Here is a 24,607-nt window from a genome sequence, read left to right as displayed (position 1 = left end):
GAGTGGAAGAATGCAGATAAAATGATTAAATGAGGGTCCCTATGTCCTCCAGAAGTCTAAGCCTATAGCAGCATAACTATAGAGATAGCTCAGGATAACCTGAGCCACTCTAACTATAAGCTTTATCAAAAAGGAAAGTTTTAAGCCTAGCCTTAAAAGTAGACAGGGTGTCTGCCTCACGGACTGAAACTGGTGATTGGTTCCACAGGAGAGGAGCCTGATAACTAAAAGATCTGCCTCCCATTCTACTTATAGAAATTCTAGGAACCACTAGTAAACCTGTAGATTGAGAGCGAAGTGCTCTGTTAGGGACATAAGGAACAATCAGATCTCTGATATAAGATGGAGCTTGGCCATTTAAGGCTTTATATGTGAGAAGGAGGATTTTAAATTCTATTCTGGATTTAACAGGAAGCCAATGAAGAGGAGCCAGGATAGGAGAGATGTGATCTCTATTTTTAATTTTCATCAGAACTCTGGCTGCAGCATTTTGGATCAGCTGAAGACTTTTAACTACAGTTTGTGGACTTCCTGATAGTAAAGAATTACGATAGTCCAGCCTTGAAGTAACAAATGCATGGACTAGTTTCTCAGCATCACCTCTGAACAGGATATTTCTAATTTTTGCAATATTCTGCAGAGGAAAGAAGGAAATTCTAGAAACCTCTGTGATATGGGATTTAAATGACAGGTCCTGATCAAATACAACAGCAAATGAAGTACAGTAAGTGTATGATAAAGCTTTTATCCTGTTTTAACACAGATTTTATGTGTTTCAAAGGCAAGTGACCCATTGTTTTTGAAACCGTATGTAAAGTATGGGTTATTGATGTGGTTTTAAAACAAGGAGAAATCGAGATCTCTATATTTAATAAAAGTGAAAAAAGGGATTTTATAGCTCTTTATATTTTAATCAGACAGCTGAGACATATCCAGGGCTTTTCTCTCTTCTCTTTTGCTCTTGAACCCTTTCTGAATATTTGAACGCTGACTAAAGCTGGGGGATTCTGTCTCAGTGAATGAGAGAAGAATCATCTGTGGGCCCCTGCAGTGAGACTATTGAAAAAGTCAAAACAGTTTAGATTCGTAATATCTCTCTAGCTATGTGGCGCCTCGCCATTGTTGCATTGTTCATCCTCGAGGTTCTGTGAAAAGAAAGACTTTTCTCAGGCATTCAGCTGGTTTTACTGACATCTATTTTATTTTACTCCACAGGATTAGTGTCTTGGAGAACAGCTGGATGGATCACAGCCCTTTTTGTGACATTAACTCTTCTTCAACATTCCACTTCTCAGAATTATACATTTTAAAAAAAGCCTTTTAAAATTACCGTCTTACAGTAATTATGCAGGAAATTTACATCTGACCCAGGTAACTGCTATTAGGAATTATTTTTATTACTTTAGATGCCTGCAAGTAAAAAAAGTTGAGAACCCTGCTGATTGTAATGATTTAGTTACACTGATTCATTTTAATCAGTGAATGAGGGTGCCCATTTGTGTTTAAGGAATCATTTATAATTAGAACCAATCAGCGACTGAAGCAGTTTAATTTGACTTTTAAAACATGAAATAAACTTACCTGAAATTATCTATGCATCATTTATTTTTAGAGATGACAGATCATGAGAAAAAGAGGAAGGAAAATGAAATCAATCTCATCTGAGCAGGGTTGAACTTCTACATGGCTAATGTTTAGCAATAATCCTGATTTAAATAGATGAATTTAAGAAAACTAATGCTTAGAAAAATTAAGTTAGATAATCTTATACTTTACTTTAATTCAGACTTAGAATAGTCAAAATGTTTTTTGGATATATGTCTATGTCACGTAATAAACGCTGACAGTAGCACCCTAATTAAAGATCCTTAGTAAATGATATATATACAGTAGTCTTTTTTTAGTTACCTTAATGTCTCAATACAACATGTTATCTTGGTAACTTCAGACATAGTATCTGTGGGTTTGTATGTTCCTGTAAAATGCTCACATGCAGTTAAGCATAACAATGGTGAAAAGTACTGATGTTTCAAAAAATAAAGTTATTCTTGTACAGCCGTTTGTTTCTACACACAAATCCTTTGTAAAACAATGTAAGAGCAATGTACTGAAGAAAAATAATCAACTCTTACAAAATAAGGTTTTATCCATGAAAGAATTCAAAAGATTTCAAAGTCTGAATTAAGGGTAGCTTAAACATTAGCATAAAAAACAAACAATCATTTAATTCAGCAAAACACACATAACTCCGCATAAAACATGTCTTTGTAACATACCTTTTTCTCAGTTTAAGTGGTAACTTAAACACCTTTTTTAAGAGTTTCTTACATGCAAATTGCATAAGAAAAGTCTGCTGAGTGTTGGTACTGCAGTTCTTTTAGGACAATGCACCAACCCAATCTGCAAACAGCTAAAATCCTCTGTGATAGTGACAATAAGATGTTAAACGAAAGAAAACCTCTAGTACTGCTACTACATTTAAGACTGAGAAAACTGAAGTTAAGGAGTCAGGTGAATTCTCTTTGAATGATGCCAGAGGTTGTTAAATGGCCACTAAAAGCATCTCAATTAAGTTATTTTAACCAAAGGGTGTAAGACTCACAATTTTAGGTAGAGCATCTAGATGTAAAGAAAACCTGGATGCAAAGGCTTAATCTTTGTGTAAGAATAAATGGCTTAATGACTTATAACACATGTTCCAGCATAGATTGTGTTCCTACTTATTGTTATCTGTTATCAATGTGTTTTGGTGACATTATGGTGGGGCTTAACTATCACTAAGATAAAATGATGGAAAGCTTCAATGAAAACCATTCACTGGTAGATAAAAACACACAATATCAGAAGGCAGATGGAAAAAATAATGAAAAATGAAACCCATACTCACCTGCAGATATCTTGGAACAATGCTGACAAATGGCAGCAGCAGCCAGGCTGTGCTGTTTTCATCAGATCACGTCGTCTATCTCGCAGCAGCACCTGTCTCAGCTACCCCATCAAATTTCAGCAGCCCGCTGTCCTTGAGGCAAGCAGGCAGCAGCCAAATTATTTTCAGACTGGTTACTTCAAGGTGAAACAGCAACTGAGGTCTCAATTATTTCTCTGTGACATATTCAGGACTGGAGCAGGAGAATTGGAAATGGAACAGCTTTATGGAACCAAATGGCCCCTTACCTCCTCGCCTATTTAACTTGACAATAATTGCCTAGATCACCTTGGTAATACGTCTGCCTAGAAACAATATGATGCCCTATAAAGTGAGCACAAATGATCTTTTCAAGATAGACATCTGCCTGCAAGGAGTATATTTTTGCAGGCAGTTAAGAAAAGATGGCTTTAAAGACGGTTGTTTTGGCTCTGAGTATTTTCTTTTTTTTTGGTGGGGGGAGGCATTTGGAGTTCATGACTGTTTAATGTGTTTTTTAAACAAACTTAACTACACTGAATCAACTGCAGAGCTTTGCTGGTTGTAACATATGGCACCGACTTGGAGCCTGTCCTGGTTCATGCTTATCCAGAAGTCAGGCCAGAAACATTGAAACAATAGCAGAGCAGTCATGTGATGTGAGTAAAGTGGGATTGGGTGGTAATGTATTTTTAATTGCAGGGTTTGGAGAGGGGTATATATAGCATGCAGAACTCCTTACAGGCATTATACTCTAACTCTAAGGCAATAGATAGAGAACTTTACCTTTACCTGAACCCAGCAGCTACACTTATAGACTTGAATAAAATTATGTATTATGAAAAAATACTGTTGAAATACTCTAAATGTGAAACACAAATATAGACAATGTACAATTAGATTTAAATATTTCTCTTTAATTATTTCACATTTTGTCAGTTTAAACCCAGTTAAGTTTTGAAGTGTTGGAAATACGCAGGGATTCTGTGGATTTTCAGTGCATTTTATGTCTGAACTCTGATATGGCCGTTCACATTCTCTTGCATGTTTTTTTCTCATCTTACACATTGTGATCCTTTGCTATTTTTTTAGCTAATGTAAACGCAGCAACAGCAAGACACTGCATCTCCCTATGAATAATGTCTGTGTTTTTTTGTTTTCATACAACGTACATTTCGCCCCACTGGAGTGCTGCTCAAGGCTGAGTGACAAATAAAGCTATTCTATTCTATTCTATTCTTTATATAGCTAAGAGTAAGTTTTACTTTACCTACCAAAAGGATAGCATTCCCATAACTTATGCTGTTAACACCACTGGCGCACCATAGTGAAAATGTGTACAGTATGATATGCAGCAGTTTTTAGATACATATGCAGATGTTTAACATTAACAGTAAGCCAAAAAGCCACTTTCTGGTCTCATCAGACAGACGCATCTTATTACATACCTTTGGTAAGTCCACTACGTGGGCCCTTGTTACAAACGGCCCATTTTTTTAACTTCCTTGTTGTGGCTCCGACTTAAATGGCAGTGTTGTACATAAAATGACTTATACTTTCACTAGTCTGATCAAAATTAGCTTTGGGTCTCTATAGAGTTAGCATGGGTCTTTAGATTGCTTCTTCGATCGATGCTCTTCTTACATTCCTTGGTTGCTAAGTTGAACAGCCATATGTTAAAAGGCCTCCAGTTGTGCCATACTGATTCCATTTTGAGAAGATCAGTTGATCACCAGTCTATGAGATGGACGTTTGTGATATTGTTTTACAACTTCAACCTTCTTCCCAACTGTCTCGCTGACCTGTCTGCTGTGCTTCTGTCGCTTTTTAAATCTGTGAGGAAACTACACATAGTTTGGCTCTACTTACGTAGTATCTAGGTAACTCCTGTATTGGCCGCATGACATCCAGCAGTATTAGATTTTTTCAGATATTGAAATAAAGGGGGTTAAACACAAGTCATGATATAATTCTCTTTATTGTTATTAATTAGAAACCATCCCTATCCCTCTAAATCACATTTATGCATATTTTCTGCTGGTTGTCCTGAAAAAAGAAAACATTCTTTATTCTTTATTCAGTTTGGATGTCATTATTCTTACAGTTGCTTTTTACCCTAAAGAAGCAGCTATAGCCTTAAAAAAAAATAGCATATAGCCATCAGATTTTCACTTTAATTTACTGGCAGGATGATGAAATCATTTTTAAAGAATGACAAGTAAAACTCAAAATCACAATTTTTGTCAAAATTGCAAACTTCCCTATAGGGTATACCTCTAAGAGACCCTTATATTATGTAATATTGCAGGTGAAAAGTATTTCAAGCTCAAATTAAAAATTTGCAAAGGGGTAGAAATTTAGAACTTTATACCCTATTTTTGCAACTATAAGACATGTACACCCTCAGCATAAGTTGAATTAAGTAAAACATTTTATATTTTTTGAAGTTGCTCTGGCTTTCTAAAGCCAAATTTATTTAACATATGGAAAAGGAGGGTTTGAAATTACTATATTTACATAGGCTTGTAAGGCTATTTATGGGGAAGCTGTAATTTAAATCATTATATCATATGATTTTATGTCAAGGAAAGGTTATAGAGTGTCTAAGCAGTAAATACTCTACACCCAGCGTTAATTAGAGCCCCCTGAATGTCAGCCTGAGTTCATCTGATGTTTTAATATAGTGACCTAATACTTAAATTATTCCTCTTTGATGCATGCAGGTGCATAAAGAATAATGTTTCATTTGACTTAAGAAGCAGGGCATATGGAGTGAAAGAGGATATTCTAAATTCCTTTTTAAATTAAGAAAGTACTCCTACTTAAAAGATTAGAATTAAAATAAAGAGCAGAAAGTAATAGTTTAAACCATCAGCAAAAAGGTGAAATTATAACTTTAAAGAGGCAAGATCTAAACAACCCTGATACCTGATGCCACTGTATACCTCATGTTGCTTTAACAGTATGTTCAAAAAAAAGAAAAAAGCACAATTCACAGCAGATAAAGTAAACTCTTTTTTCACATACTGCTTCAGCAGTCAGATTTATTTGTTAAAGGATCAATGAATATTTCTTGCAATAAATAGATTTTTGTTAGACTGGCAATACTTTTTAATTCATATACCTGGGATATCCCTAACCAAATCCAACTCAATTCAAAGTGTTGTGGCAGTGTGTTCCACAACATTTTCCTAGCAGAAAACATTTTTTTCAGCCTTTATGATGAAGTTCATGGCAAAAGATCAACATCTCATTTTAAGTTTTTCTGTTTAAAAGAGAACTCTGCAGAAAGTAAAAAACTGGCCATAGATGTTATAACATGTAAAGCTTATTGTGAAGTTATCAGCAGGAGAATATGTTTCCCTGTAATGGTTTGTTCACCCGACAACTTCAAACCACAAATATTTTTTGAGGCAAATTTCTAGTGAGACATATTCAAATATTAAATTCACCAGCTTTAGATCTGGGTCTCACTGTTCAGCATGAAAACATCATCATCCAGAGAATGACCTGTTTGGATCAACGAATGTAGCTCTGTCAACTCAGACATAATGAGACATGTTGTTAGAACCTTATGCTGCTCCAGTTTATAGCGATCTTGGAGAAGCATATTGATGCTCGAGTAAGAAAAAAATCTGTTGCTGTGAAGGAAAATGGAGAAAACACTTTTAAGTGTAGAACTGTACTTACAAAACGTCTGAGTTTTACTGGTATTCGCAGCTATAAAGTTTTCCACCCTCCAGATTATTTAGACAAATTATTTAAAATTAAGTACCAGAATGTGGCAACATATCTAAAAACGTAAAAAAGTATTATATTTGTATATAACTACAAATATATCCACATAGGCCAGGCTTCGATATTGAAAAAGAAATTGGGGGGGAAAAAAAGGAAAGAAATTAGTCCACCTTAGGTTTATTTTTTTGTTTTGTAGAAAATTAAACTGTTTTATTTATTTTTTTATTCCCACTAGTGTATTTTAATGACAACATATGGAATTTTCCTAAAACAAATTGTCCCAATATTGTCAAAATAATGCCTGGAACTGTAGACCTCACAATAACAAATCTAGTTATAGAGTTTATTAGCAAAAATATGAATGTCAAATGTTTTTGTGGAGTTCCAACCAAGTTTACTAGAAATGGGGCAAGTTTTAAACCAAAGTCAAGAAAGGTTTAATTAAGCTGCACTGTCCAGGAAAAAATTGTGATCATTTGCATTAGTTTTTGAAAAGAAAAGCACATTTTGCTAGTGTCTAGTTAAGCTTTACTACAGAATAAAAATCATTATTTAATGCAAGAAGCTATTTCATCTTGTGTTGCTATTCAAATTAATAATTTCCCTAAACAAATTTTAAAGACCATGAGCTGTTTCTAATGGTGGGTAATTAATGTAATGGGGCAAAGCAAGTGAGCTGCAATTTCCCTGAAAACATGTAATTAAGAGCTAAAACATATTATGTTAAATTACTTTTATATCTGAATTTAATTAGGTATTCAATCATAGAAATCAGACATCAATGGTAATGGTTAATTTGTTCAATGATTCTCAAATGCTGCACCTGGCTGTTGAATGAAGCTTTAGCTTGTGTTAGATGAATCAAATATAGTGTATGCCCAAGAGAGTATATTAGAAACTGAAAATGTTTCACATCTTGAAAAATTATGAACAGATATTGAAATGTATTTTCAAGGCACTATATGTTTTGGACAAGAGGACTGTGTCACATATTTGCGTGATGGATGGAAAATAAAGGTTTATGGCTGTAATGGATTTTCAGATACCATTCTGAAAAATGTACCATGCATTTTATTCACTATTATTACCTCTTTTCTCAGGCTTCCGGCACATTTTTTTATTTCTACACTCAAGGTTTGTAGTATTCATAAAAAAATGAATGCATTTCAATTGGCTTTTTTTTTTCCTTATTGTGCCCAAATGTCAACAAGTAGAGAGGACAGAATACTTTCCTAGTAGGAAATTATATATATTATGAAATAAGTAATAAATGTATGTAGTGATTCAATAACAACCTTGCATGCAATCTCATTTACCGGTGTTTTGGTGCTAGATTTTAAGCTAAAAAAAATAAAAACAAGAAACACATCTTTTTTAAAAAGTCCATAGATTGTTTAATACAACATACCATATTCTCAACAATTTAACATCAACAAAATTTTGTTAATTGAAAAAAAATCTGCATATTACCTTTATTGCACAGAACAATTTTAATGTAATTTCCATAGACTTCTTTTTTAGTATCTTTTTCTTTTGTAAAAAGTTGGCTCGGACTATACATGGTGAAAATAGTCCAGGGTCAAAATGAAAATGAAGGAATAACAAAAAACAAAATAAAAACAGAAATCCCAAGTCATGTGGGACTTAAAAAAGGCTTGATACAGTAGCCACACTTTGAACAAATAGCATTCATATTTAGCAGGAGGGAGAACTGTGAGCCACATCCAGTGTTTTTTTTTTTTTTCTTTTTGCAAAACGTTTTACACCAAAGCTGCTTCAGATTTCTCCATGGGTGAAACCATCTGTCAGTCCACCCATCTGCATATTCTGTCCTTACTTCCAGTGATCAGTGTGACATTATCTGTAATGTCATCCATCATAGATACCTTTATCCAACACACATTTGCAAAGCCCGGCTGTCCATTGTGTGTAGTTAAAAAGTTAAGGCTTCAACCCTTAGATTCAATATGCAGTACTGACAGGGGAGCACAAGGTGCTGAAGTTCTTCCCCCTTCTTCATGATGCGGAATGCACTTTTCTGGGGAGAAGCAAACCTGTACGTGATCCAAGAAGGTAACATTTCCATGGCTTTAATGGGGAAAAAAGGGGCACTTTCATGAATAAATCATCAATCATTAAAAAACAAAAAAGAACAAAAAAAAAACAAGGAAACAAATAACTATAAAAGAACATACTTCAAAGAAGTAACCTACAATGACGGAAATATTCTACAGCTTTAGGACCACATTGTGTTCCAAAACAGGAGCACCACAACAAATATTTCTTATTTTATGGAATCATATATAGCACAAAATAATGCTATTTATGCAACCATAATTGAGGGCAATTTCAAAAAGGTATGAGCACAAACAGTCTGCCATTGTAGGAAGTGTCAACAAAATCAGAATTGTTTTATTTAACCACCAGATCTGATGACAAAATCCTCAGTTAGAACCACTTTATACATATTATTAACCTTTTTGCTGACATCCCCCTTTGATATATCTGGTTTTGTTTAATCTGTAAATGCCCTACAGGAACCAATCCACAGGAACAACTGTTTATGGGTTTACAGCGGCATAAGGCCAAGAGAGGTAATTCTTTTTGACTGTAGAACAGCGGTCTCTTCCATTGTTACATGAATTATCAATGAAAAGTTGAGCTTCAATTTGTACAGTCTTTTTTGGGTATTATAATACTGGGTAAAAATTACTATGAAGAGCAATACGTGTTAGCCATCTATTAATAAAATTCAGCCGTTAAGGATAACAGCCTGGAAGGCTTTATCCTCCTTTCTATCTGCAGACATAAAGTCTAAAACGAGACAATTCTAAATAAGCTGTTTTTATTGTGTAACAAAAGTATACTAAAACACTCTACGATTAACCAAGGTGTTTATTTTTGAATTTCCACCTTTTGTTGCAGTTTCTTGGCTTTGAATTAATAACCGATTCAAATTTGTCTACTGCAATTTTTGCAATCAAAAATGTTTTGGTATTGTATATTCACAACAATGTTTTGTTCATTGTTGTGACAGAAATGTTGAAAGAATGTGGGGAAAAAAAACATGAAAAATGTAGAAAAATTTCAAAGAAAAATGTACTTTAGTTTAGCCTTAAGGCATGTGTATGATACTTTTATGATCTGCTTGTAGGATCTCAATAACCTCATAACATTAAATCAACAGCACAAAAAACAAGACATAAAATAAAGAAAATAATATAAAAAACATGATCCAATTATGGTCTGACCCCATATTCTGGAGTTTGGGATGCTTTGACTTAATGATTACTTTCCCCTATTAATATCCAAGGGAGTATGATGATCTTTGTGTGACAAATCAGACTTTCAAATAATGCCCTCAAAGGCTCGGTTGAAATCTTTGTATCACTGGGTATGTTTACATTCCCTCTAATCTTTTAAAATTATTTTTAATTCAGGAAAAAGGCCTCCTGTCAAGTCCACCAGTTAGACAGAAAAGAAAAAGTGTTTTTCTATGTTTACAGACCATGATCCACAGGTTTGCAGGGGGGGGAATGTCTTCTTTTCTACTTTGTCTTGTGCTGAAGTCCAAAATTATTAAATGTCACATTTTAAATCATTTTCATGTTAAACTTGCGAGGAGCATCTACTGTGGTGCTGCTCATGCCAGCGTCTGATTTCCGTGGCACATACTCGATCTCGATGTTGTGCTTTGTGTTGCCTTTACCTCTGCTCCAGAGGAACAACAGTACCAGGCAAAACAGGACGACACCAAGAAAAGAGATGAAACCCATAGTGGTTGCGATAATTAGTGTCTTTATATCAAATGGGAAAGGGACATTGGCTTTTGTACCGTTAGCACCAGTGTCAGCAGGTTGGTTGGATATGAAAGCAAAAGTCTTATTGGGTTGGTGTGGCCAGTCCGGTGAGTAGCTATGAATGTGTAGATGAGCAAGAGACGTGTCATTTCCGCCTGCATTGCTGGCTATACATACATACGTACCATTATCTTGAATCTGGGCATAGCGCACCTCAAGGGTGCCATCTGGCAACACAGAGAGCCTTCCAATTGTCTTGGAGGTGATGAACTTTTTCTGAGGAGAAAGCCACATAATCACTGGAGCAGGATCTCCATCTGCTTGGCAGGCAAAATGAACAATGGCTCCTTCATCAACAAATTTCTGCTGGGGTTTACGATCCCTAATCCTGGACTTGCGACATGTAAAGTAGTTTGGCTGCAGAACATCCGGGAAGTCTTTAAACTCTTTCCCCTGGACGAACTCAGGAGAGGTGCATGTGGGCTGCTGTTTGTTGAAGTTCAGTCTCCATCTTCTTCGAAAAACCCACAAGAGCCGGCAGTCACAGGCCAGGGGGTTATCATACAAGGCCAGGGTTTCCAAGTTTCCAACTGAGTGAAAAGCAGACTCCTCCAATGTGGTAAGAGAGTTTCCAGACACATTTAGTATCTTAAGGTAGTTAAGACCTTTGAAAGAGTATGGTTCAATCATCGCTAGTCTCCCTCCAACCAGGTGAAACTCTTGTAGACGTAGAAGGTCATGCAACTTATTTCCCTCAATGGTATGAATAGGATTGTATGAAAGATTAAGAAATCGCAAATAAACCAGGTGTTGTAGGGCTACATAAGGGATGGTAGTCAGGTTAGTGTTTGCAATGGTCAGAGAGGTGAGATTTAATCCATACAAACAATTTGTAGTCATGGTATCCAAGTATGGCCAATTGGCAATCTCCAACACTTTCAGCCGATAGAGCCGTTTAAATGAGTAATCCCTTATGGAATTGATGTTGAGGTGACGCAGTCTGAGAGTGATTAGACTGTGGAGGTGAGTAAAAGCTTCTGTTGGCACAGAAGACAAGTTGCACTTCTCCAGACTCAGGTGCTCAAGGCTGTTAAGGCCATGAAAAGCACGATGAGCGATGAAGACCAGATCATTATCCCCCACCTCTAAAGACCGTAGGTTATACAAATCCTGGAACATATAGTCTAACAGGATGACAATTTTGTTCTCACTTATGTCCAGCTCCGTGAGATTGCTCAGGCCAGTGAATACCCCTAGCTGGATCAGCTTAAGCTTGTTGCTACGCAATCCCAATGTCCGCAAGCCATAAAGGTTATTGAATGCTCCAGGTTCAATTGTGGAGATAGTGTTTTCACTGAGCTCCAGGTGTTCCAGGTTAGCAAAGTTAGCAAACTCATCTGGATTAATCGTTCTGATGCGGTTCTTGCTGAGGTCCAGCAATCTGGTTTCTGCAGGAATGCCCTCAGGAACTGCCATGAGCTTCTTGCGATGGCACATCACTGAGCGATCTGGAACATTACACTCACAGCGGGATGGACAACCTGTGGTGGAGCCGGAAAGGACAGTGCCCAGCATCAGAATCAGAATGGGCTGCCAACAAGCCACCAGGTAGCTGTGCCCAGTCGCTTCCCTGGCCACCATCTTATCGGTTACCTGGGAAGAAGCACATACAAGGCAAATAGTTTGTAAGACAGTAAAATATTAATGCTCTTAACTTAATTATGATAAAATGTACTACTGGTAATGGAATGCATACATGTGGATTTACAAAATAAGACTGGAATTCAGATGTTTAAACATATTTTAAAATTGGCCCATTGGCATTGACAATTTAAGACATTTAGTTTGTGCAACAATCATAAGACCTAAGAGGATGCCCTTCTCCTGTGACTCGAGAGCAGAGAACAGGACAGATAGTATGACATCAAATACAATATTTATGAGCAGGCGTAAGATGAATACAGGTTACAGTGAATTGACAGCTTTGTATTCTATACCTGGCACTGGCTTCAAAATGTATTTTAAATGCCCATAAATGCTCTTGAATAAAAGGTATTTCCCAGAAGCCATTGTGACACAGAAGGTAATGTTAGGATTCTAGCAAGAGACTCAGAGTTTTAATGACCTTCTCTTTGCTTTACTACTCCCACTGAGTCTGCAGTGGACTGCTAAGCATTATTTCCATAGATCATCTTTCAGAAACTCAATCAGTTAATGCAATCCCTTTGACATGAGGCAATACAGTATAGCATCAGATGGAATTAACTGCACTTTTCTTTAGTAATTCACATTAAGTCATGTCAAAAAAAAGATATGTTGAACATTTTAGCACCCCATTACGGTAACAGTCTCTTTTGTTCTCCACACCATAGTCTTCTGTGCAAGTCAAAACACCAAGGGATGAAGCAGCACCAGGAGGAAGACTAAATTAAAGATCATTGGTGGCAATGATGTGATGTATTAGCCATGGCTCACACCAAGCTCATCTAATCTTTCAGGCTAAAATAAAAACAATGCCCATCTAGGGAAGTATATAAAAATGGATCAATATGTTTTATTGAACAGTTATGTATAAAGTGGGTAAAAATAAAAGTCATGCCTATCTGTCTTTCATCCTGTTCACTTAACCAGGTGATTGTTATATTAGTCTGTTGAGGTGGAAATGCAAATGGTTGGACGTGCACAGGTTTCTTACTTCCTGAACTTGGACTATCTATTTCTATGTATAAAGGATTTGGTATTTATATGTGTTCACTATATGTTCCAGTATTGCACAAGTCACACATATCAAAGGGCATTTCCTCCCTATCCAGTGATAAATGCCACACACTTCTGTGGTTGGAGAGATTCTTTGCACCATAACAAATCTATAGAGGTTGCTGAGAGAAAATTCAGTTAAAAAATAGTTGACAGTTAATTACAGGGTGACATGTTAATGCTGGGCGGCAAATACTAATAACTTTCCTCTCTGCCAACTGGACATCTGAATAACAAGAAAAGAAAGGGTAGGATGGGTGGGTGTTGCATAGCTCAATTTCATTTAATTTTGCATGAGGTCAAAGTTCAGATTGGGGATTTGATGAGACCATCTGCAATCAAGTGATATCAAAACACACAAGGTTTGTTTTTTCTGAAATTAGAGTTCTGCGGCAAAGCCTGCTGGGGGTTTTTCAGCCTCAACCTCAATTATCAGTCTTTTCCCATGCTAGACCGATTGAGATAGCAGGAAACCAGAGATAAAGAACCAGCAGCATGTTGGGCATGCTAAGACACCTAAGAAGAGTTACCCCAGGCTTGGTCTTGTCTATTGACCTTTATTATGGGTCATTTACATAGTGGGTATCAGCAAATTAGATGGTATTACTTCCACTACTATTACCCATTATGCTGCAATGCAATCTGGAGAATGACGCAATCATAACCCTTTTTTGAGTGGGGCTTCACAGCAGGTTATGTAGAGCAATCGGTCATTTTCAGTAACTAGTCAGAATATACAAAATTGAAATGTCCAAAAATGAATTAAAAGTGATAAAACTAAGAGCAAAACTAGAACAAAGAAAAGTTAAACAGGGCTAGCATCAATGAAAGGCAACTAATATTTATGAATATCTACTGTACCAAACAAAGTAAACAACTTAATGCAAGACAGGTGTGATAATTAGCAAATTAGGTTGAGGTGAATGAAAAGAGTGGAAAAAGACCGAGACGATCCAGGAAACAGGCTTTTGAAATATCCTAATAAACAGATGCTACTAACAAGATCTAGATAAGGCCAAACATAGAATCATAGCTTCAATTTCACCAAAAGAGAAAAATCCTGGTAAATTCTGTATATTTTCTACTCTGGGAGCTTTGGAGAAGCAAATAAAAATTGCCCAGAGCATCGCCAGTAAATTTTAGGGAAATTCAGACAGGAGCATTAAGATGAAAAATAACCTCCACTAGTAAACATTAGCAGCACTGTGTTGTTAATGATCTGGTGTTATCATTCCCTCGCAGGCATGGAGCTTGAATGCGGCTCTTCATTGCAATCAGCAAGCTCCCACAGAATTACATTAATTGAGGTGGATTGAAGAGGGAATGGTGGTGGGGGGGAAGCATCTCTCTTATTTCCCACCTTTCTTAAGAGAATAAATATGTTGGAGAAATAAGACTACTCTGTTCAATAAAAAAGACCCCAATGGTCCAAGACCAATAACTTGATCAATGAATGGTGGGAGCAATGCTTTTGTGCCGGCATCTATAGGGATCTTGAGGATATTGCTTCACAATGAAAGCAGACAGTACTTTATAATCTTCCTACAATAGAGTGACATTACATCATCATGAAACACGTACCTCTCAAACGACTAATACTTGTTTTATTTTAACTTTGGAGTAAATAATTACATAAATAAATAAATAAATAAATAAATAAATAAATAAAGGAATAAAAAAATCAGTTTTGCTATTTGATCCATTTTTTCTGGGTAATGACTGATTTAAAGGTATACCAAGCTTTTAAAAAGTTTTGCTTTCCAAAGTTTTTTCTTTTTAATAAAACACATTTATTTGCTTTAAGATAATTTTAGTTAAGAAATGTTTGAGTTTTTTTTTAGACTGCATGGATACCAGGAATGCAGAGGAGTCGCACCCTCTGCTGCTACACACAGTAGCTCAGCTGGCTGAAAGGACACAAATACAGTTTTCTTTGCTCATTGAAAAATATCCATTGCATTTCAATATTTGCAAATATGGTCCTTTTAGAAAAATATACTGAAAACTAGAAGAAGCATCTGTTAAAGCTAATATCAATTTACTAAAATTAGAGCAGTTTGTCTGAATGTTCAGTGCAACAGACACAAACAAAACTCTATTTACATTTTGTTAGTCATAAAATTTTCATCTTAAAACAATTACTGCTTTTCTGTTTAGAAGAAAAAACCTGGCTTCAACCTAAAAGTAATTAAAATGTAAAATTATTGTCCCACAAGTTTTTTTTTTCCTGAAAAATGAAAGTTTTTGAACCTATTACCTACAGTAAGTACCTACCTAGGAGTCAAACAAATCAACTGCTGCATTTTCCCCCCCACTACTTTTAATACAGACTGGTTATTAAGCAACATATCCTAATAATATATAATTATGGCTAAAACAATAATCGGAATAATCATGATTAATTGATTATTGATATAATCGTCAAATAATCTAGTAATCAATTATTCGTTAACTGGAGTATTGAGACTCTAAAACAAGCAACCCAGTTAGAGCAGCAATTATACCAAAATTGTAAGTAAACATTTTGCATTTGAGATAAAAAAAAAAAAAAAAAAAACCATTTCCGTCTGTCAATCTGCACTGTCCAGCATATCTCAAGTAGAAAAGTTGTAGTTTCACCTGTTTAATTTGGTAAAAAGTCTTCTTTAAGGATCCTTTTGCTATCAATTTATTAATCGATTAATCCAAAAAATAATCAACAGATGAATCTATTTGCAAAATAATATTTAGCTGCAGCTTTTATATAATGATAAACAATAAAGAAAAAAAGTCAGACATCAAAGTCCTGTAGCATATAGTAGTCATAGTGGAATAAAAACACAAATTCATCCATCCATCCATCCATCCATCCATCCATCCATCCATCCATCTTCTTTACACGCTTGTCCCAAGTGGGGGCGCGAGGGGTGCTGGTGACACAAATTCATTATTAAATAAAAACAGTATTTCAGAAAAGAGATTAAACTGCAAAAATAAGAGTATGTTCTACAAAATATTCCTATAACTAATGTGTTGATTGCTGACTGTAGTATTGTTTTGTTTTTAAAATCTCTGGATTACCATAGAAGTACACTGATTTAAATAAAACCTTCAGCAAACCTTACCCAGTTGTAACTGTCTACATTACATGCTAGACCATATAAAACCATCTAAGGCCACTTTCATTGTCCAACATACACTGGCATCTGACATTTGTATTCAATACCTAAGCGTGTAAAACAGGCTTCATGTCTATACTTATTGTGCATTGCTGATTTGTTTTCTGCTCATCTGTCTGTCTTCATTAAATTCATCACAATAGGCTCAATAAAACACAAGCAGGGAGAAGACACATCCATCCCCCGAAGCTTTAGTTTACCTGTCACAAGACATCACTCCTGAGCCCTTTTAAATACCATTGTTAAATACCTGTAAGCTGCTGGGAAATCCATGAGATGATGCTTACGTTATCTGCAACACAAAGTGTTAAAAGCCTTTAAAGCCCCTTCCTTGGCAAACTGCTTAGTCAGCTGCCAGGCTAATCCTTGATGGCAAATGCAAGAGTGGATTTTTATTTACACCACTTGTTCGGACTTTCCTAGAACATTGCTTGTAAATTTGCAATCTAATTCCAGCTTTAAGCATGGTTGGAAAATAGGCCATCGGTTTCCATTACATAAAAATAAACCAGTTTATATGGTAATGCCATGAAGTCATCTACAGAAATTATAAAATAAACATCTACCAAATCTATTTGGTTTAAAAAGTGATTAGGAACCTACAGTCATAGAAAATGAATACAAAGTAGCAGCAACAACTTTCTTAACTGTTAGTCCCTAAACTTTGGCTCCCTAAATGGGATTATTTTCACAGTACTCAAGTGTAGGCTAGCAGAATTTTTAGGAGCAAGGATACCCTTCTGTCATTGGAAAAAGCTAAGCTGCCTACCAGGATTGCCCGCTAGATGTGGACCTATGAAAATGCAGGGATTAAGAGTAAGCCGACTGCACACAGATGGACAGTATAGCCCTAATCCAGGCAAAGAAGCTGGTTGATGCAGCAAGGTGTAGAATTCCAACAGTGCGCAGCTGCTGCTCTGACAAAACTCTGCACCCAAACCTGTTGACACATCCCTCTTGAACTTTACCTCACACTAGGTTCATTTATTTATTTAGGTGCTCTGGCCACTCATGTCTCCTTATACATCTCAGATTCATCTAAACTGTATCTATAAGAAGGTTTTACCTATGAAGAAAATAGCATTAAGAAAACATCCAAACTTATAATGAAAGGCCAAACTGAAAACATGAAAATATATTGAATTTGGAGTTCCTGACTACTTCAGGTTTAAATTAATAATAATATGTTTTGGAGTTAGCACATTTATTTGTTTTTTTTTTTTTTTCATTACAAATGTATTTAGTATAAACACATTAAAATGGCTGGGATGTTGCATCCGTTTAATGGAGTCACAAGGTTTAAAAGGTTTTCAAAAAAGGAAACATTTATTGACGGCGTCATGTCAGTCCTCCATTCAGATCTGCCACAAGCTGCTAGAAATTGATTTGACCTTGGCATATCATTCCTTCCTTGTATTAAATAAAAAGGTTGCTTCACAAGGCTATGTTATATTAGCAGAAAATTCTAGATTCAGAAATATTCCAGGTGTGTTAACTATATCTTCAATAACAATACCATATGGTATAACAGACAGACAAAATATTATTCTTCCACTATTAATTTTCTAATGACTGCCGTTTTTTCAGTAAGGTAACATAAGACTTAGTTAATTTTTTTTTAAATGTAACTGTTTGCAAATAAAAGGTCATAGAAAAGCAAAAGCTTCTACAGGTTATATTTTGGGTATACCTGTTCTGAAGCAAAACCATAACAGTGAGCTCTACTTAAGCACTTCATTGAGTTAATAATCAAAACATGCTGATATGCCCTCAACAGATATAGATTATAGCAACAACCTAATAAATCTGGAGACTAAAATGTTGCATGATGATCCTTTTTATAGATTTTACAATAATATGTAGCTGTTGGGGCACACTTCAAAAACTAAAGTATAATTTGTAACACTCCCTTATGTTTCAAATTGTATAACAAAGAGCCCAGGAGAAAAATAATGCAATCTTGCACCTACTGAAAATATACAGACTTTTACCAATTGCAACACATCTGGAAAATTAAGCTGCAGAAACTGGGCTCTCCTGTCTTGAGAGGCTCTTTTTTATCTACATAGGCTGTGAGAGATGCAATGCAGGCCCATCTTTCACACACATAAATCCACGCCCAAATGCAGTGAAATTTCTGCTTGGTATGTCCTCTGATGTCTCACACCCCTGCGATTAGCTCTGAGATTCAGGATTGGGGACAAGCTGCTAACTGAGGCTCTCAGGGCTGTGATGGTAAGACATGTACTTTACTCTGAACACAGTGGGAAATGCCAACCCTTAGAGCTACAATGACCATGAATAAAAAGCTATAGCAGATCTTTTCCAATAAGCGTAGGAGAGACAGTAACTGCTGAAGGTCAAAGGGCTTGAGAGTTTTGGTTCTGTGGGCTTTGTTTAAAGCAGAAGATTGCAAAGCTATTGCTAACAAGACCCCAGGAGGTGCTTTTAGAAAGTCTGTAATAAGGCAAGAGAAAGTTTTATTTATTTTTTCTTGACAGTCAGCATCCTCAGTCATGACAGCTTACAGTATTAAACCTTGGCAACGCAAACCTTGTTTGGCTGAAAACACAAATGGCACCAAAAGGACTCCAAACCTCAATAACTAACGAACTTGGTGTAGACGTTATTCTGGTGTGTTAAGGGAGTAAAAGCAAAGATCAGATTCAACTGCACAATTTTTCAACGAGTACTCCATCTTAACTGCTTAGTAATTACGAACATAATGATTGTTAAACAATCTTGATTAATAATCATTTGATATGAACAACCATGTTTTTTGTTTTTTAAGGCCAGTTTATATTGATTATTCTGACATTAGTCTACGCAATCCTGGATATTTAATGCCAATATATCAGGGACGATTCTTGGAGCCAATATTGTTTTTCTCACCCAATTAATTGATCAAAATGACACAATGAAAACAAATGTTACATTTGTATCAATTTGAAAAAAGGAAGAAAAGTTTGACAATTTAAACAAAATATGTAACAATTTATAGCAAATGTAGCGGAGTGGTGATGCATACGTCTAAAGTGATCTCAAGGCATGGCTGCTGAATGCACTTATGAATCAGCCAATGCATGTATGTATAAACTGATAACGAAAGAAAAGAAAATGTGTAAAAATATCAGACAAAAGTATCATCTGGCCGATTAAATATATGGGTCGTTCCCTAGTAACAATGGGTGTTATGATTGCTGCAAAATATTAAACAATTATATGATGATGTGCTGAATGACAAACACAATTTCTAAATAATCCTGATTAACTCTTAAAAAACATAACTTTTTATGTTTTTTTAAGAATCCAAAAAAAAGAAACCAAACTGCTTTTTCATAATTAATTTAGGACTAAAACTTATGTAAATAAAAGTTCTTTCACTGAGTATAATAATTAGGTACACAGATTTTTCTCTTTTTCTTTTGGAAGGGGTGCTTTCTTGCCTTTCGGAATAAAAAGTGACTGTCTTCTATTTGTCTGCAGGATACAGCTCTAATAGTACTGACTACACCACACTAGTTCCTCAATTAGGGGGAGTCAACATTGAAATATGCCTCAGTTTTATAATGAATAATTAAAGTTATATCTTATCAGCTGCTTGGTTGTGTGATGGGCACAGTGTGAAAAGGCTCAGGGCCATAGAGATTGTAATTGTGAGTGGCATTTAAAGACTTCCCTCATGGTGTGGTGGAGAAAATGTCCACTTTGCTTAGCTCAGTGTTGGGCTCAAAAGAAAGCCTTTTAAGAGGGAAATGGGTTGTAATTAGTTCATAAAGAGTCAACCCTGATGCAGAAAATACCACATCCCAGTGCACTCTGATCACTGACTGGAGGATACTGCTGTTAACATAGTAGAGAAGAGATTAGGGCCAAGGGAGATCTGTCAATGACAAGTAGCTTGCAACCTTTAGTAATGCTAGGCAGGCTTTATCAAGGGTAAACATACAAGGTTTAAATCATTTTACACAATAATGTAACACAATTGACGTGAAATGAAAAATTAATATACTTCAAATACATCACTTTACATATTTTTCTTTTTAGCTCAGACATGTACCCAGAAAAAAAATCTAAGTCTGTATGATCAGATTTGAATTAATATAGGTCACCAGAGTAATTATAAGGTAATGGACAATGGAAGGTGTTTACATAACAGACATCATATTAATGGTTTTCAGTATGATCAAAAAGTCTCATTGGGAGAAACCTTTAAATGTTGTAATGAACACACAACTCAAATGTTTTATCAGGTTGTATTCTACTTTCATCCATGACGTTTTTTTCTCAGTTAGCTCTGTTTTATGTCAGTGAGGCCTTCAACAGGCTAAACCAATGGAAGCACTAAAAGTGTAAGAAGGTAACTGTAAGACACAATGAGATTTGGGTATATTAAAGGTTAAAAATACGCGGAAGAAATATGTGCAATAGTAATAGGTGGGCTGTGCCTTCGGCAGTGGCCACCTAATTAGACATTTCTCATGTGTGTAGTTTCTGTTAAAAGAAAATTTAATTTTTTTTCTTTTTACAATTTTTTTTTTCTTTTTAGGCTCTAATGGCCTTTATATTTATATTTTTAAAAATATGCAGACAGGTAAGTGGGTTACAAAAGAGTGGAGGAAAAATTTGGCAAAGGTCAGCCGGACAGGGGTTTGAAACCGCGACAGCCGGTATATCAGTTAACTCTGAATTCAGAATGATCTCTTCTTTGCTCTAAAATCTTAGTAAAATTCAGTAATACATCTAATTCACTCTTACTTCTTCTTTTAATCTGGATAATTATGTAAGACTAATGACAGGACGGCTTGAAACAAATATTTAGAATGCTATTAAAGCATCAACTCTCACCTTAAGATGAGAGTAATTTGTTTGACATTGTTGTTAAAGACCTTCACTGGGAGTTATTGCAGCTTCTGACACAAATTCAGGGCAGGACAGTTTTCTTGAGAGGTCTCTAACAACTATTTTGTAATTGGTCTTATCTGTTGGGCTCAGATGGAAACGAAACTCTCCAATGGTTTTTCTAAAATAAAAAAGGAAAGAAAAAAATATTAAACTTCCACAGGTGCAGCTAAATATAGATAAATGACCTTTTCCCTTTTTGTTTTAGACAGCTGTGTGGAAAAAAAAAAGGTAAGATCTCTAGATGGTTCGACGGGTATCATTGAGTCACTCTCCTCTTTAGACGGCAGGGTTTTTGGTTCTCGAGTGTGCACATGAGTGCTGACCCCGACTTTCATCCGTTGGCTTTCAGAGCTAATGAGAGTAGACGGAGGACATTTTAAATTCATAAAGCTATGCTCCGGCTCGAGCTATCACAGACTCAGGATCCATGTTCTCACTAGAAATAATCAGCCAATTGTTAATGCAAAGAAAATGGTGCCTGTTGAGTCATAAAAGGTAGAGTGGATGGACAGGGACTAGTTTATTTATACAATTTCTTCTAATAAAAACATATTTTTGTGATAGCAAGTTCTGACATGTGAGGTGACGGTGCAACTTTAGAGCCAATGTTAGACAATTCTTCTGAGTAGCATAATATGTTTGCAAAGTTCATGCGGCTTATATATACATGCAAAAACAAGAACTATCCTTTTAATTTTCACACCTCTATAATCACTGAAGTGTTAAATATGACTGGCTGGTCCCACTGTTGCTCTAGTGTAGAGATAGGGGCATTTAATCCATGTCCATTGAGAGATAGCCCAGAAAGATGAAGCCTCAATTAGCAAGATAAACCCCCACATAATGACATGCAGACAGCCTAGGAAATTGGGTCTAGGCAGAAACAAAAGAGAGGAAGACCAACAAAAACTGTCATTTATAAAATGGACAGGATTTTCTTGGAGGAATTTTAAAGTAAAGCATGTTGAGTGGATTGAGAAAGGAAGCAGATGACTCCCACAGTTTTTGCAGAGAAGCATTGTCTCGCTATCTAAGCAATCCACCTGCTCCAAATTCTCTCGTAAGAAGCTTAGAGAAAAATGCTGACCTTCATTTAATCAAAGATTATACAGAGGAAAACAACAACAGTTTTGGAGTGCTTAAACATCAAAACTCAAGGGAGTTATAGGCAATTAAATGCAAAATTACTTGTCTAAGCTGTCCTTGTATCATCCCATCCCCTATCTTTTGACTACCTCCAGTAGAAGAGGGGATCATGAAAATAGTAAGCAGGAGAGATATTTAGCTGTGCGGTTCAGATATTCATAGTGGTACTAAAGGGCTGAGGACAGGCTTTTGAAAACAATTACAGTTTACGTGCTAGGTGAGAATCAATAATTAAATGAAGCTGTTAAGCAATATCAGACAGCTTTAAGGAATAATTTGGAATTTTATGAACTTCCTTTATTTAACTATACAATTATTTTTCAGCCTATCAGAATCTGAAAGGAACCCTTTTTCTTTTTAGCAGACTAAGCTAATTGCTTATCAGAACTCAGGGAAAATCCAAGCAATAAACAGATTTTTTTTTACAGTTTAGTGGAACGTGTACACAACATGACTTGTATCTTTTCCAGAAAACTAAAATGGCTTATAATTAGGTATTTGTGATCAACTAGTATGGCAAAAATTAACTCAACAGAAAAGAAATCTCAACAATAGGATGACTTTATTGCTTTCCTTTAAACCAATTTGGAGGCAGCAAGAAAGTTTCGAAACCACTGACTATATAAATTAAAACAACTGTTTCTAGAACAGTGGGCCACGAATTGTAGTTCTGGTAAAGACTGCAGGACACACTTGTCTGACATCTGGGGATGAAGTATGAAGCAAAAATGTTAATTAATGTGAGGAAAATGTCTTTTTTTTAACAGTCTGTGTTAAAATTGTGGGATTATTCAACTTTACATTCTACCTTTAAATCAAGTAGCAGGGACAGTGGGACATTTCTGATATAGAGCATATGAGACATATCAAGAATTCTGGTTTGAATTTGCTTTTTATTTTAAAACCTACATTACACTCATCTTTAATTGATTTTAACAGGGAAAATACAACACTGGGGATATCTTTTTATTAGCAAATACTAGTTATGTCTTTCTTTAAAGTTATTCCCTGAGTTTGACATTTTTTTTCTCTCTCTCTTTTTGTCTGACTTTCACGCATTTACTCACCTTTAGAACTTTTACCCAACACCATACTTTTTAGTCCCCTGCTGAATCAGTTGTGAAGGGTTAAATTGCCTGACCTCTCCTCTCACCTCTCACTGGCCTTCCACAGACCTGACCTCTTTCCCCTCCCCATTCCCAAAGGTTCACAAACTACTTTGCACTTCAGTGGTGGAGCGTCACACGCCAGCACTCTACAAGGTCAAATGCCATTTCATTTTCCTCATCTTTGATGGCTGCACAGCTCTTTCATCAGCCTCACCCTCTGAGTCAACCACATGGTACATTCGTCACTCACCACCAGTTAAACTGCCCTCCTCAACCCCCCTCAGATTTAGAGGACATGATGGAGCATCACTGTGAGGAAATCAGACTTTTTAGAGATGATTGAAAATATCAGCCTTTTACCTATAAAACAGGATTTACCAAAACTATTTTTGGTTTTCCTGCATGTGAAAAAAATTACGACTAATAAAAGTTCTATCCTGGACCAATAAAGTCCTTCTTTCTTATATTACAATTGAGGGTTTTTTCAAAAACCCTAAGCTTCTAAGAGAGTGCAAATGCCCTAGTAAGAGATTTGCATAGTATAATACCCTAGAGCTAAAACACTGTGGTTTCATGGTTTTTACACAAAAACTGCACATAATAATTAAGAAAAACTTCCAATAATTAACTTAAGATGCACAAGTTAGCCAGAGCGCGGAATTGCCATATTAATAAAAAACAATGAATTAAATGCATTAAAACTAATAACTCACACCTTTTTCAATGTACCAACCGTCAATACATATTTTGATTCCCTTTCTGTTTTAATTAAATAAAAAAATAAACACTGAAAGGTTAGTGAGATGTGTTGATGTATCATTCAATGTGGTAATTGGTCGTTTTGTGAACCAAGGCAGGCTAGCCAATGAAATAGCAGCTGTGATTACTTTAACTGTTTTCAGTGTACTCTGGGACCAGAAGTGCCGTGCAAAAGATATACAGAGAGAATAAATTGGTTAGGGTCTCTGGAGTTTTTGCTGTTTTTCTCGTGTGAGCGAGCTTCCTGTCAAATGTAGGATCTTTTCTGGGGGCTCGGCTGATCCAAGTTGGTTCACCCCTAAAACCAACCAGAAAATTTAACAGACTTTC

General features: G+C 35.8%; 1 protein-coding gene across 2 annotated transcripts in view; it reads right to left on the bottom strand.

Moving 5' to 3' along the window:
• Positions 1–8,388: 8,388 nt before the first annotated feature.
• The window catches only part of LOC107095312 (leucine-rich repeat and immunoglobulin-like domain-containing nogo receptor-interacting protein 1), a 168,679-nt gene continuing 152,460 nt past the window's right edge, over positions 8,389–24,607 (bottom strand). For both annotated transcript variants that reach the window (XM_015391337.1, XM_015391336.1), the window contains one exon: positions 8,389–12,096. In XM_015391337.1, the coding sequence (XP_015246823.1) occupies positions 10,237–12,084 (1,848 nt within the window). In that variant the 5' untranslated portion in view covers positions 12,085–12,096 and the 3' untranslated portion in view covers positions 8,389–10,236. The remainder of the gene's footprint in view (positions 12,097–24,607) is intronic.

The sequence above is a fragment of the Cyprinodon variegatus genome, unplaced genomic scaffold, assembly GCF_000732505.1.
Source record: "Cyprinodon variegatus isolate N-32 unplaced genomic scaffold, C_variegatus-1.0 Scaffold536, whole genome shotgun sequence".
NCBI classification, from domain to species: domain Eukaryota; kingdom Metazoa; phylum Chordata; class Actinopteri; order Cyprinodontiformes; family Cyprinodontidae; genus Cyprinodon; species Cyprinodon variegatus.
Note: the sequence above shows the minus strand (reverse complement) of the source record. Positions and strands in the feature narration are given on the sequence as shown.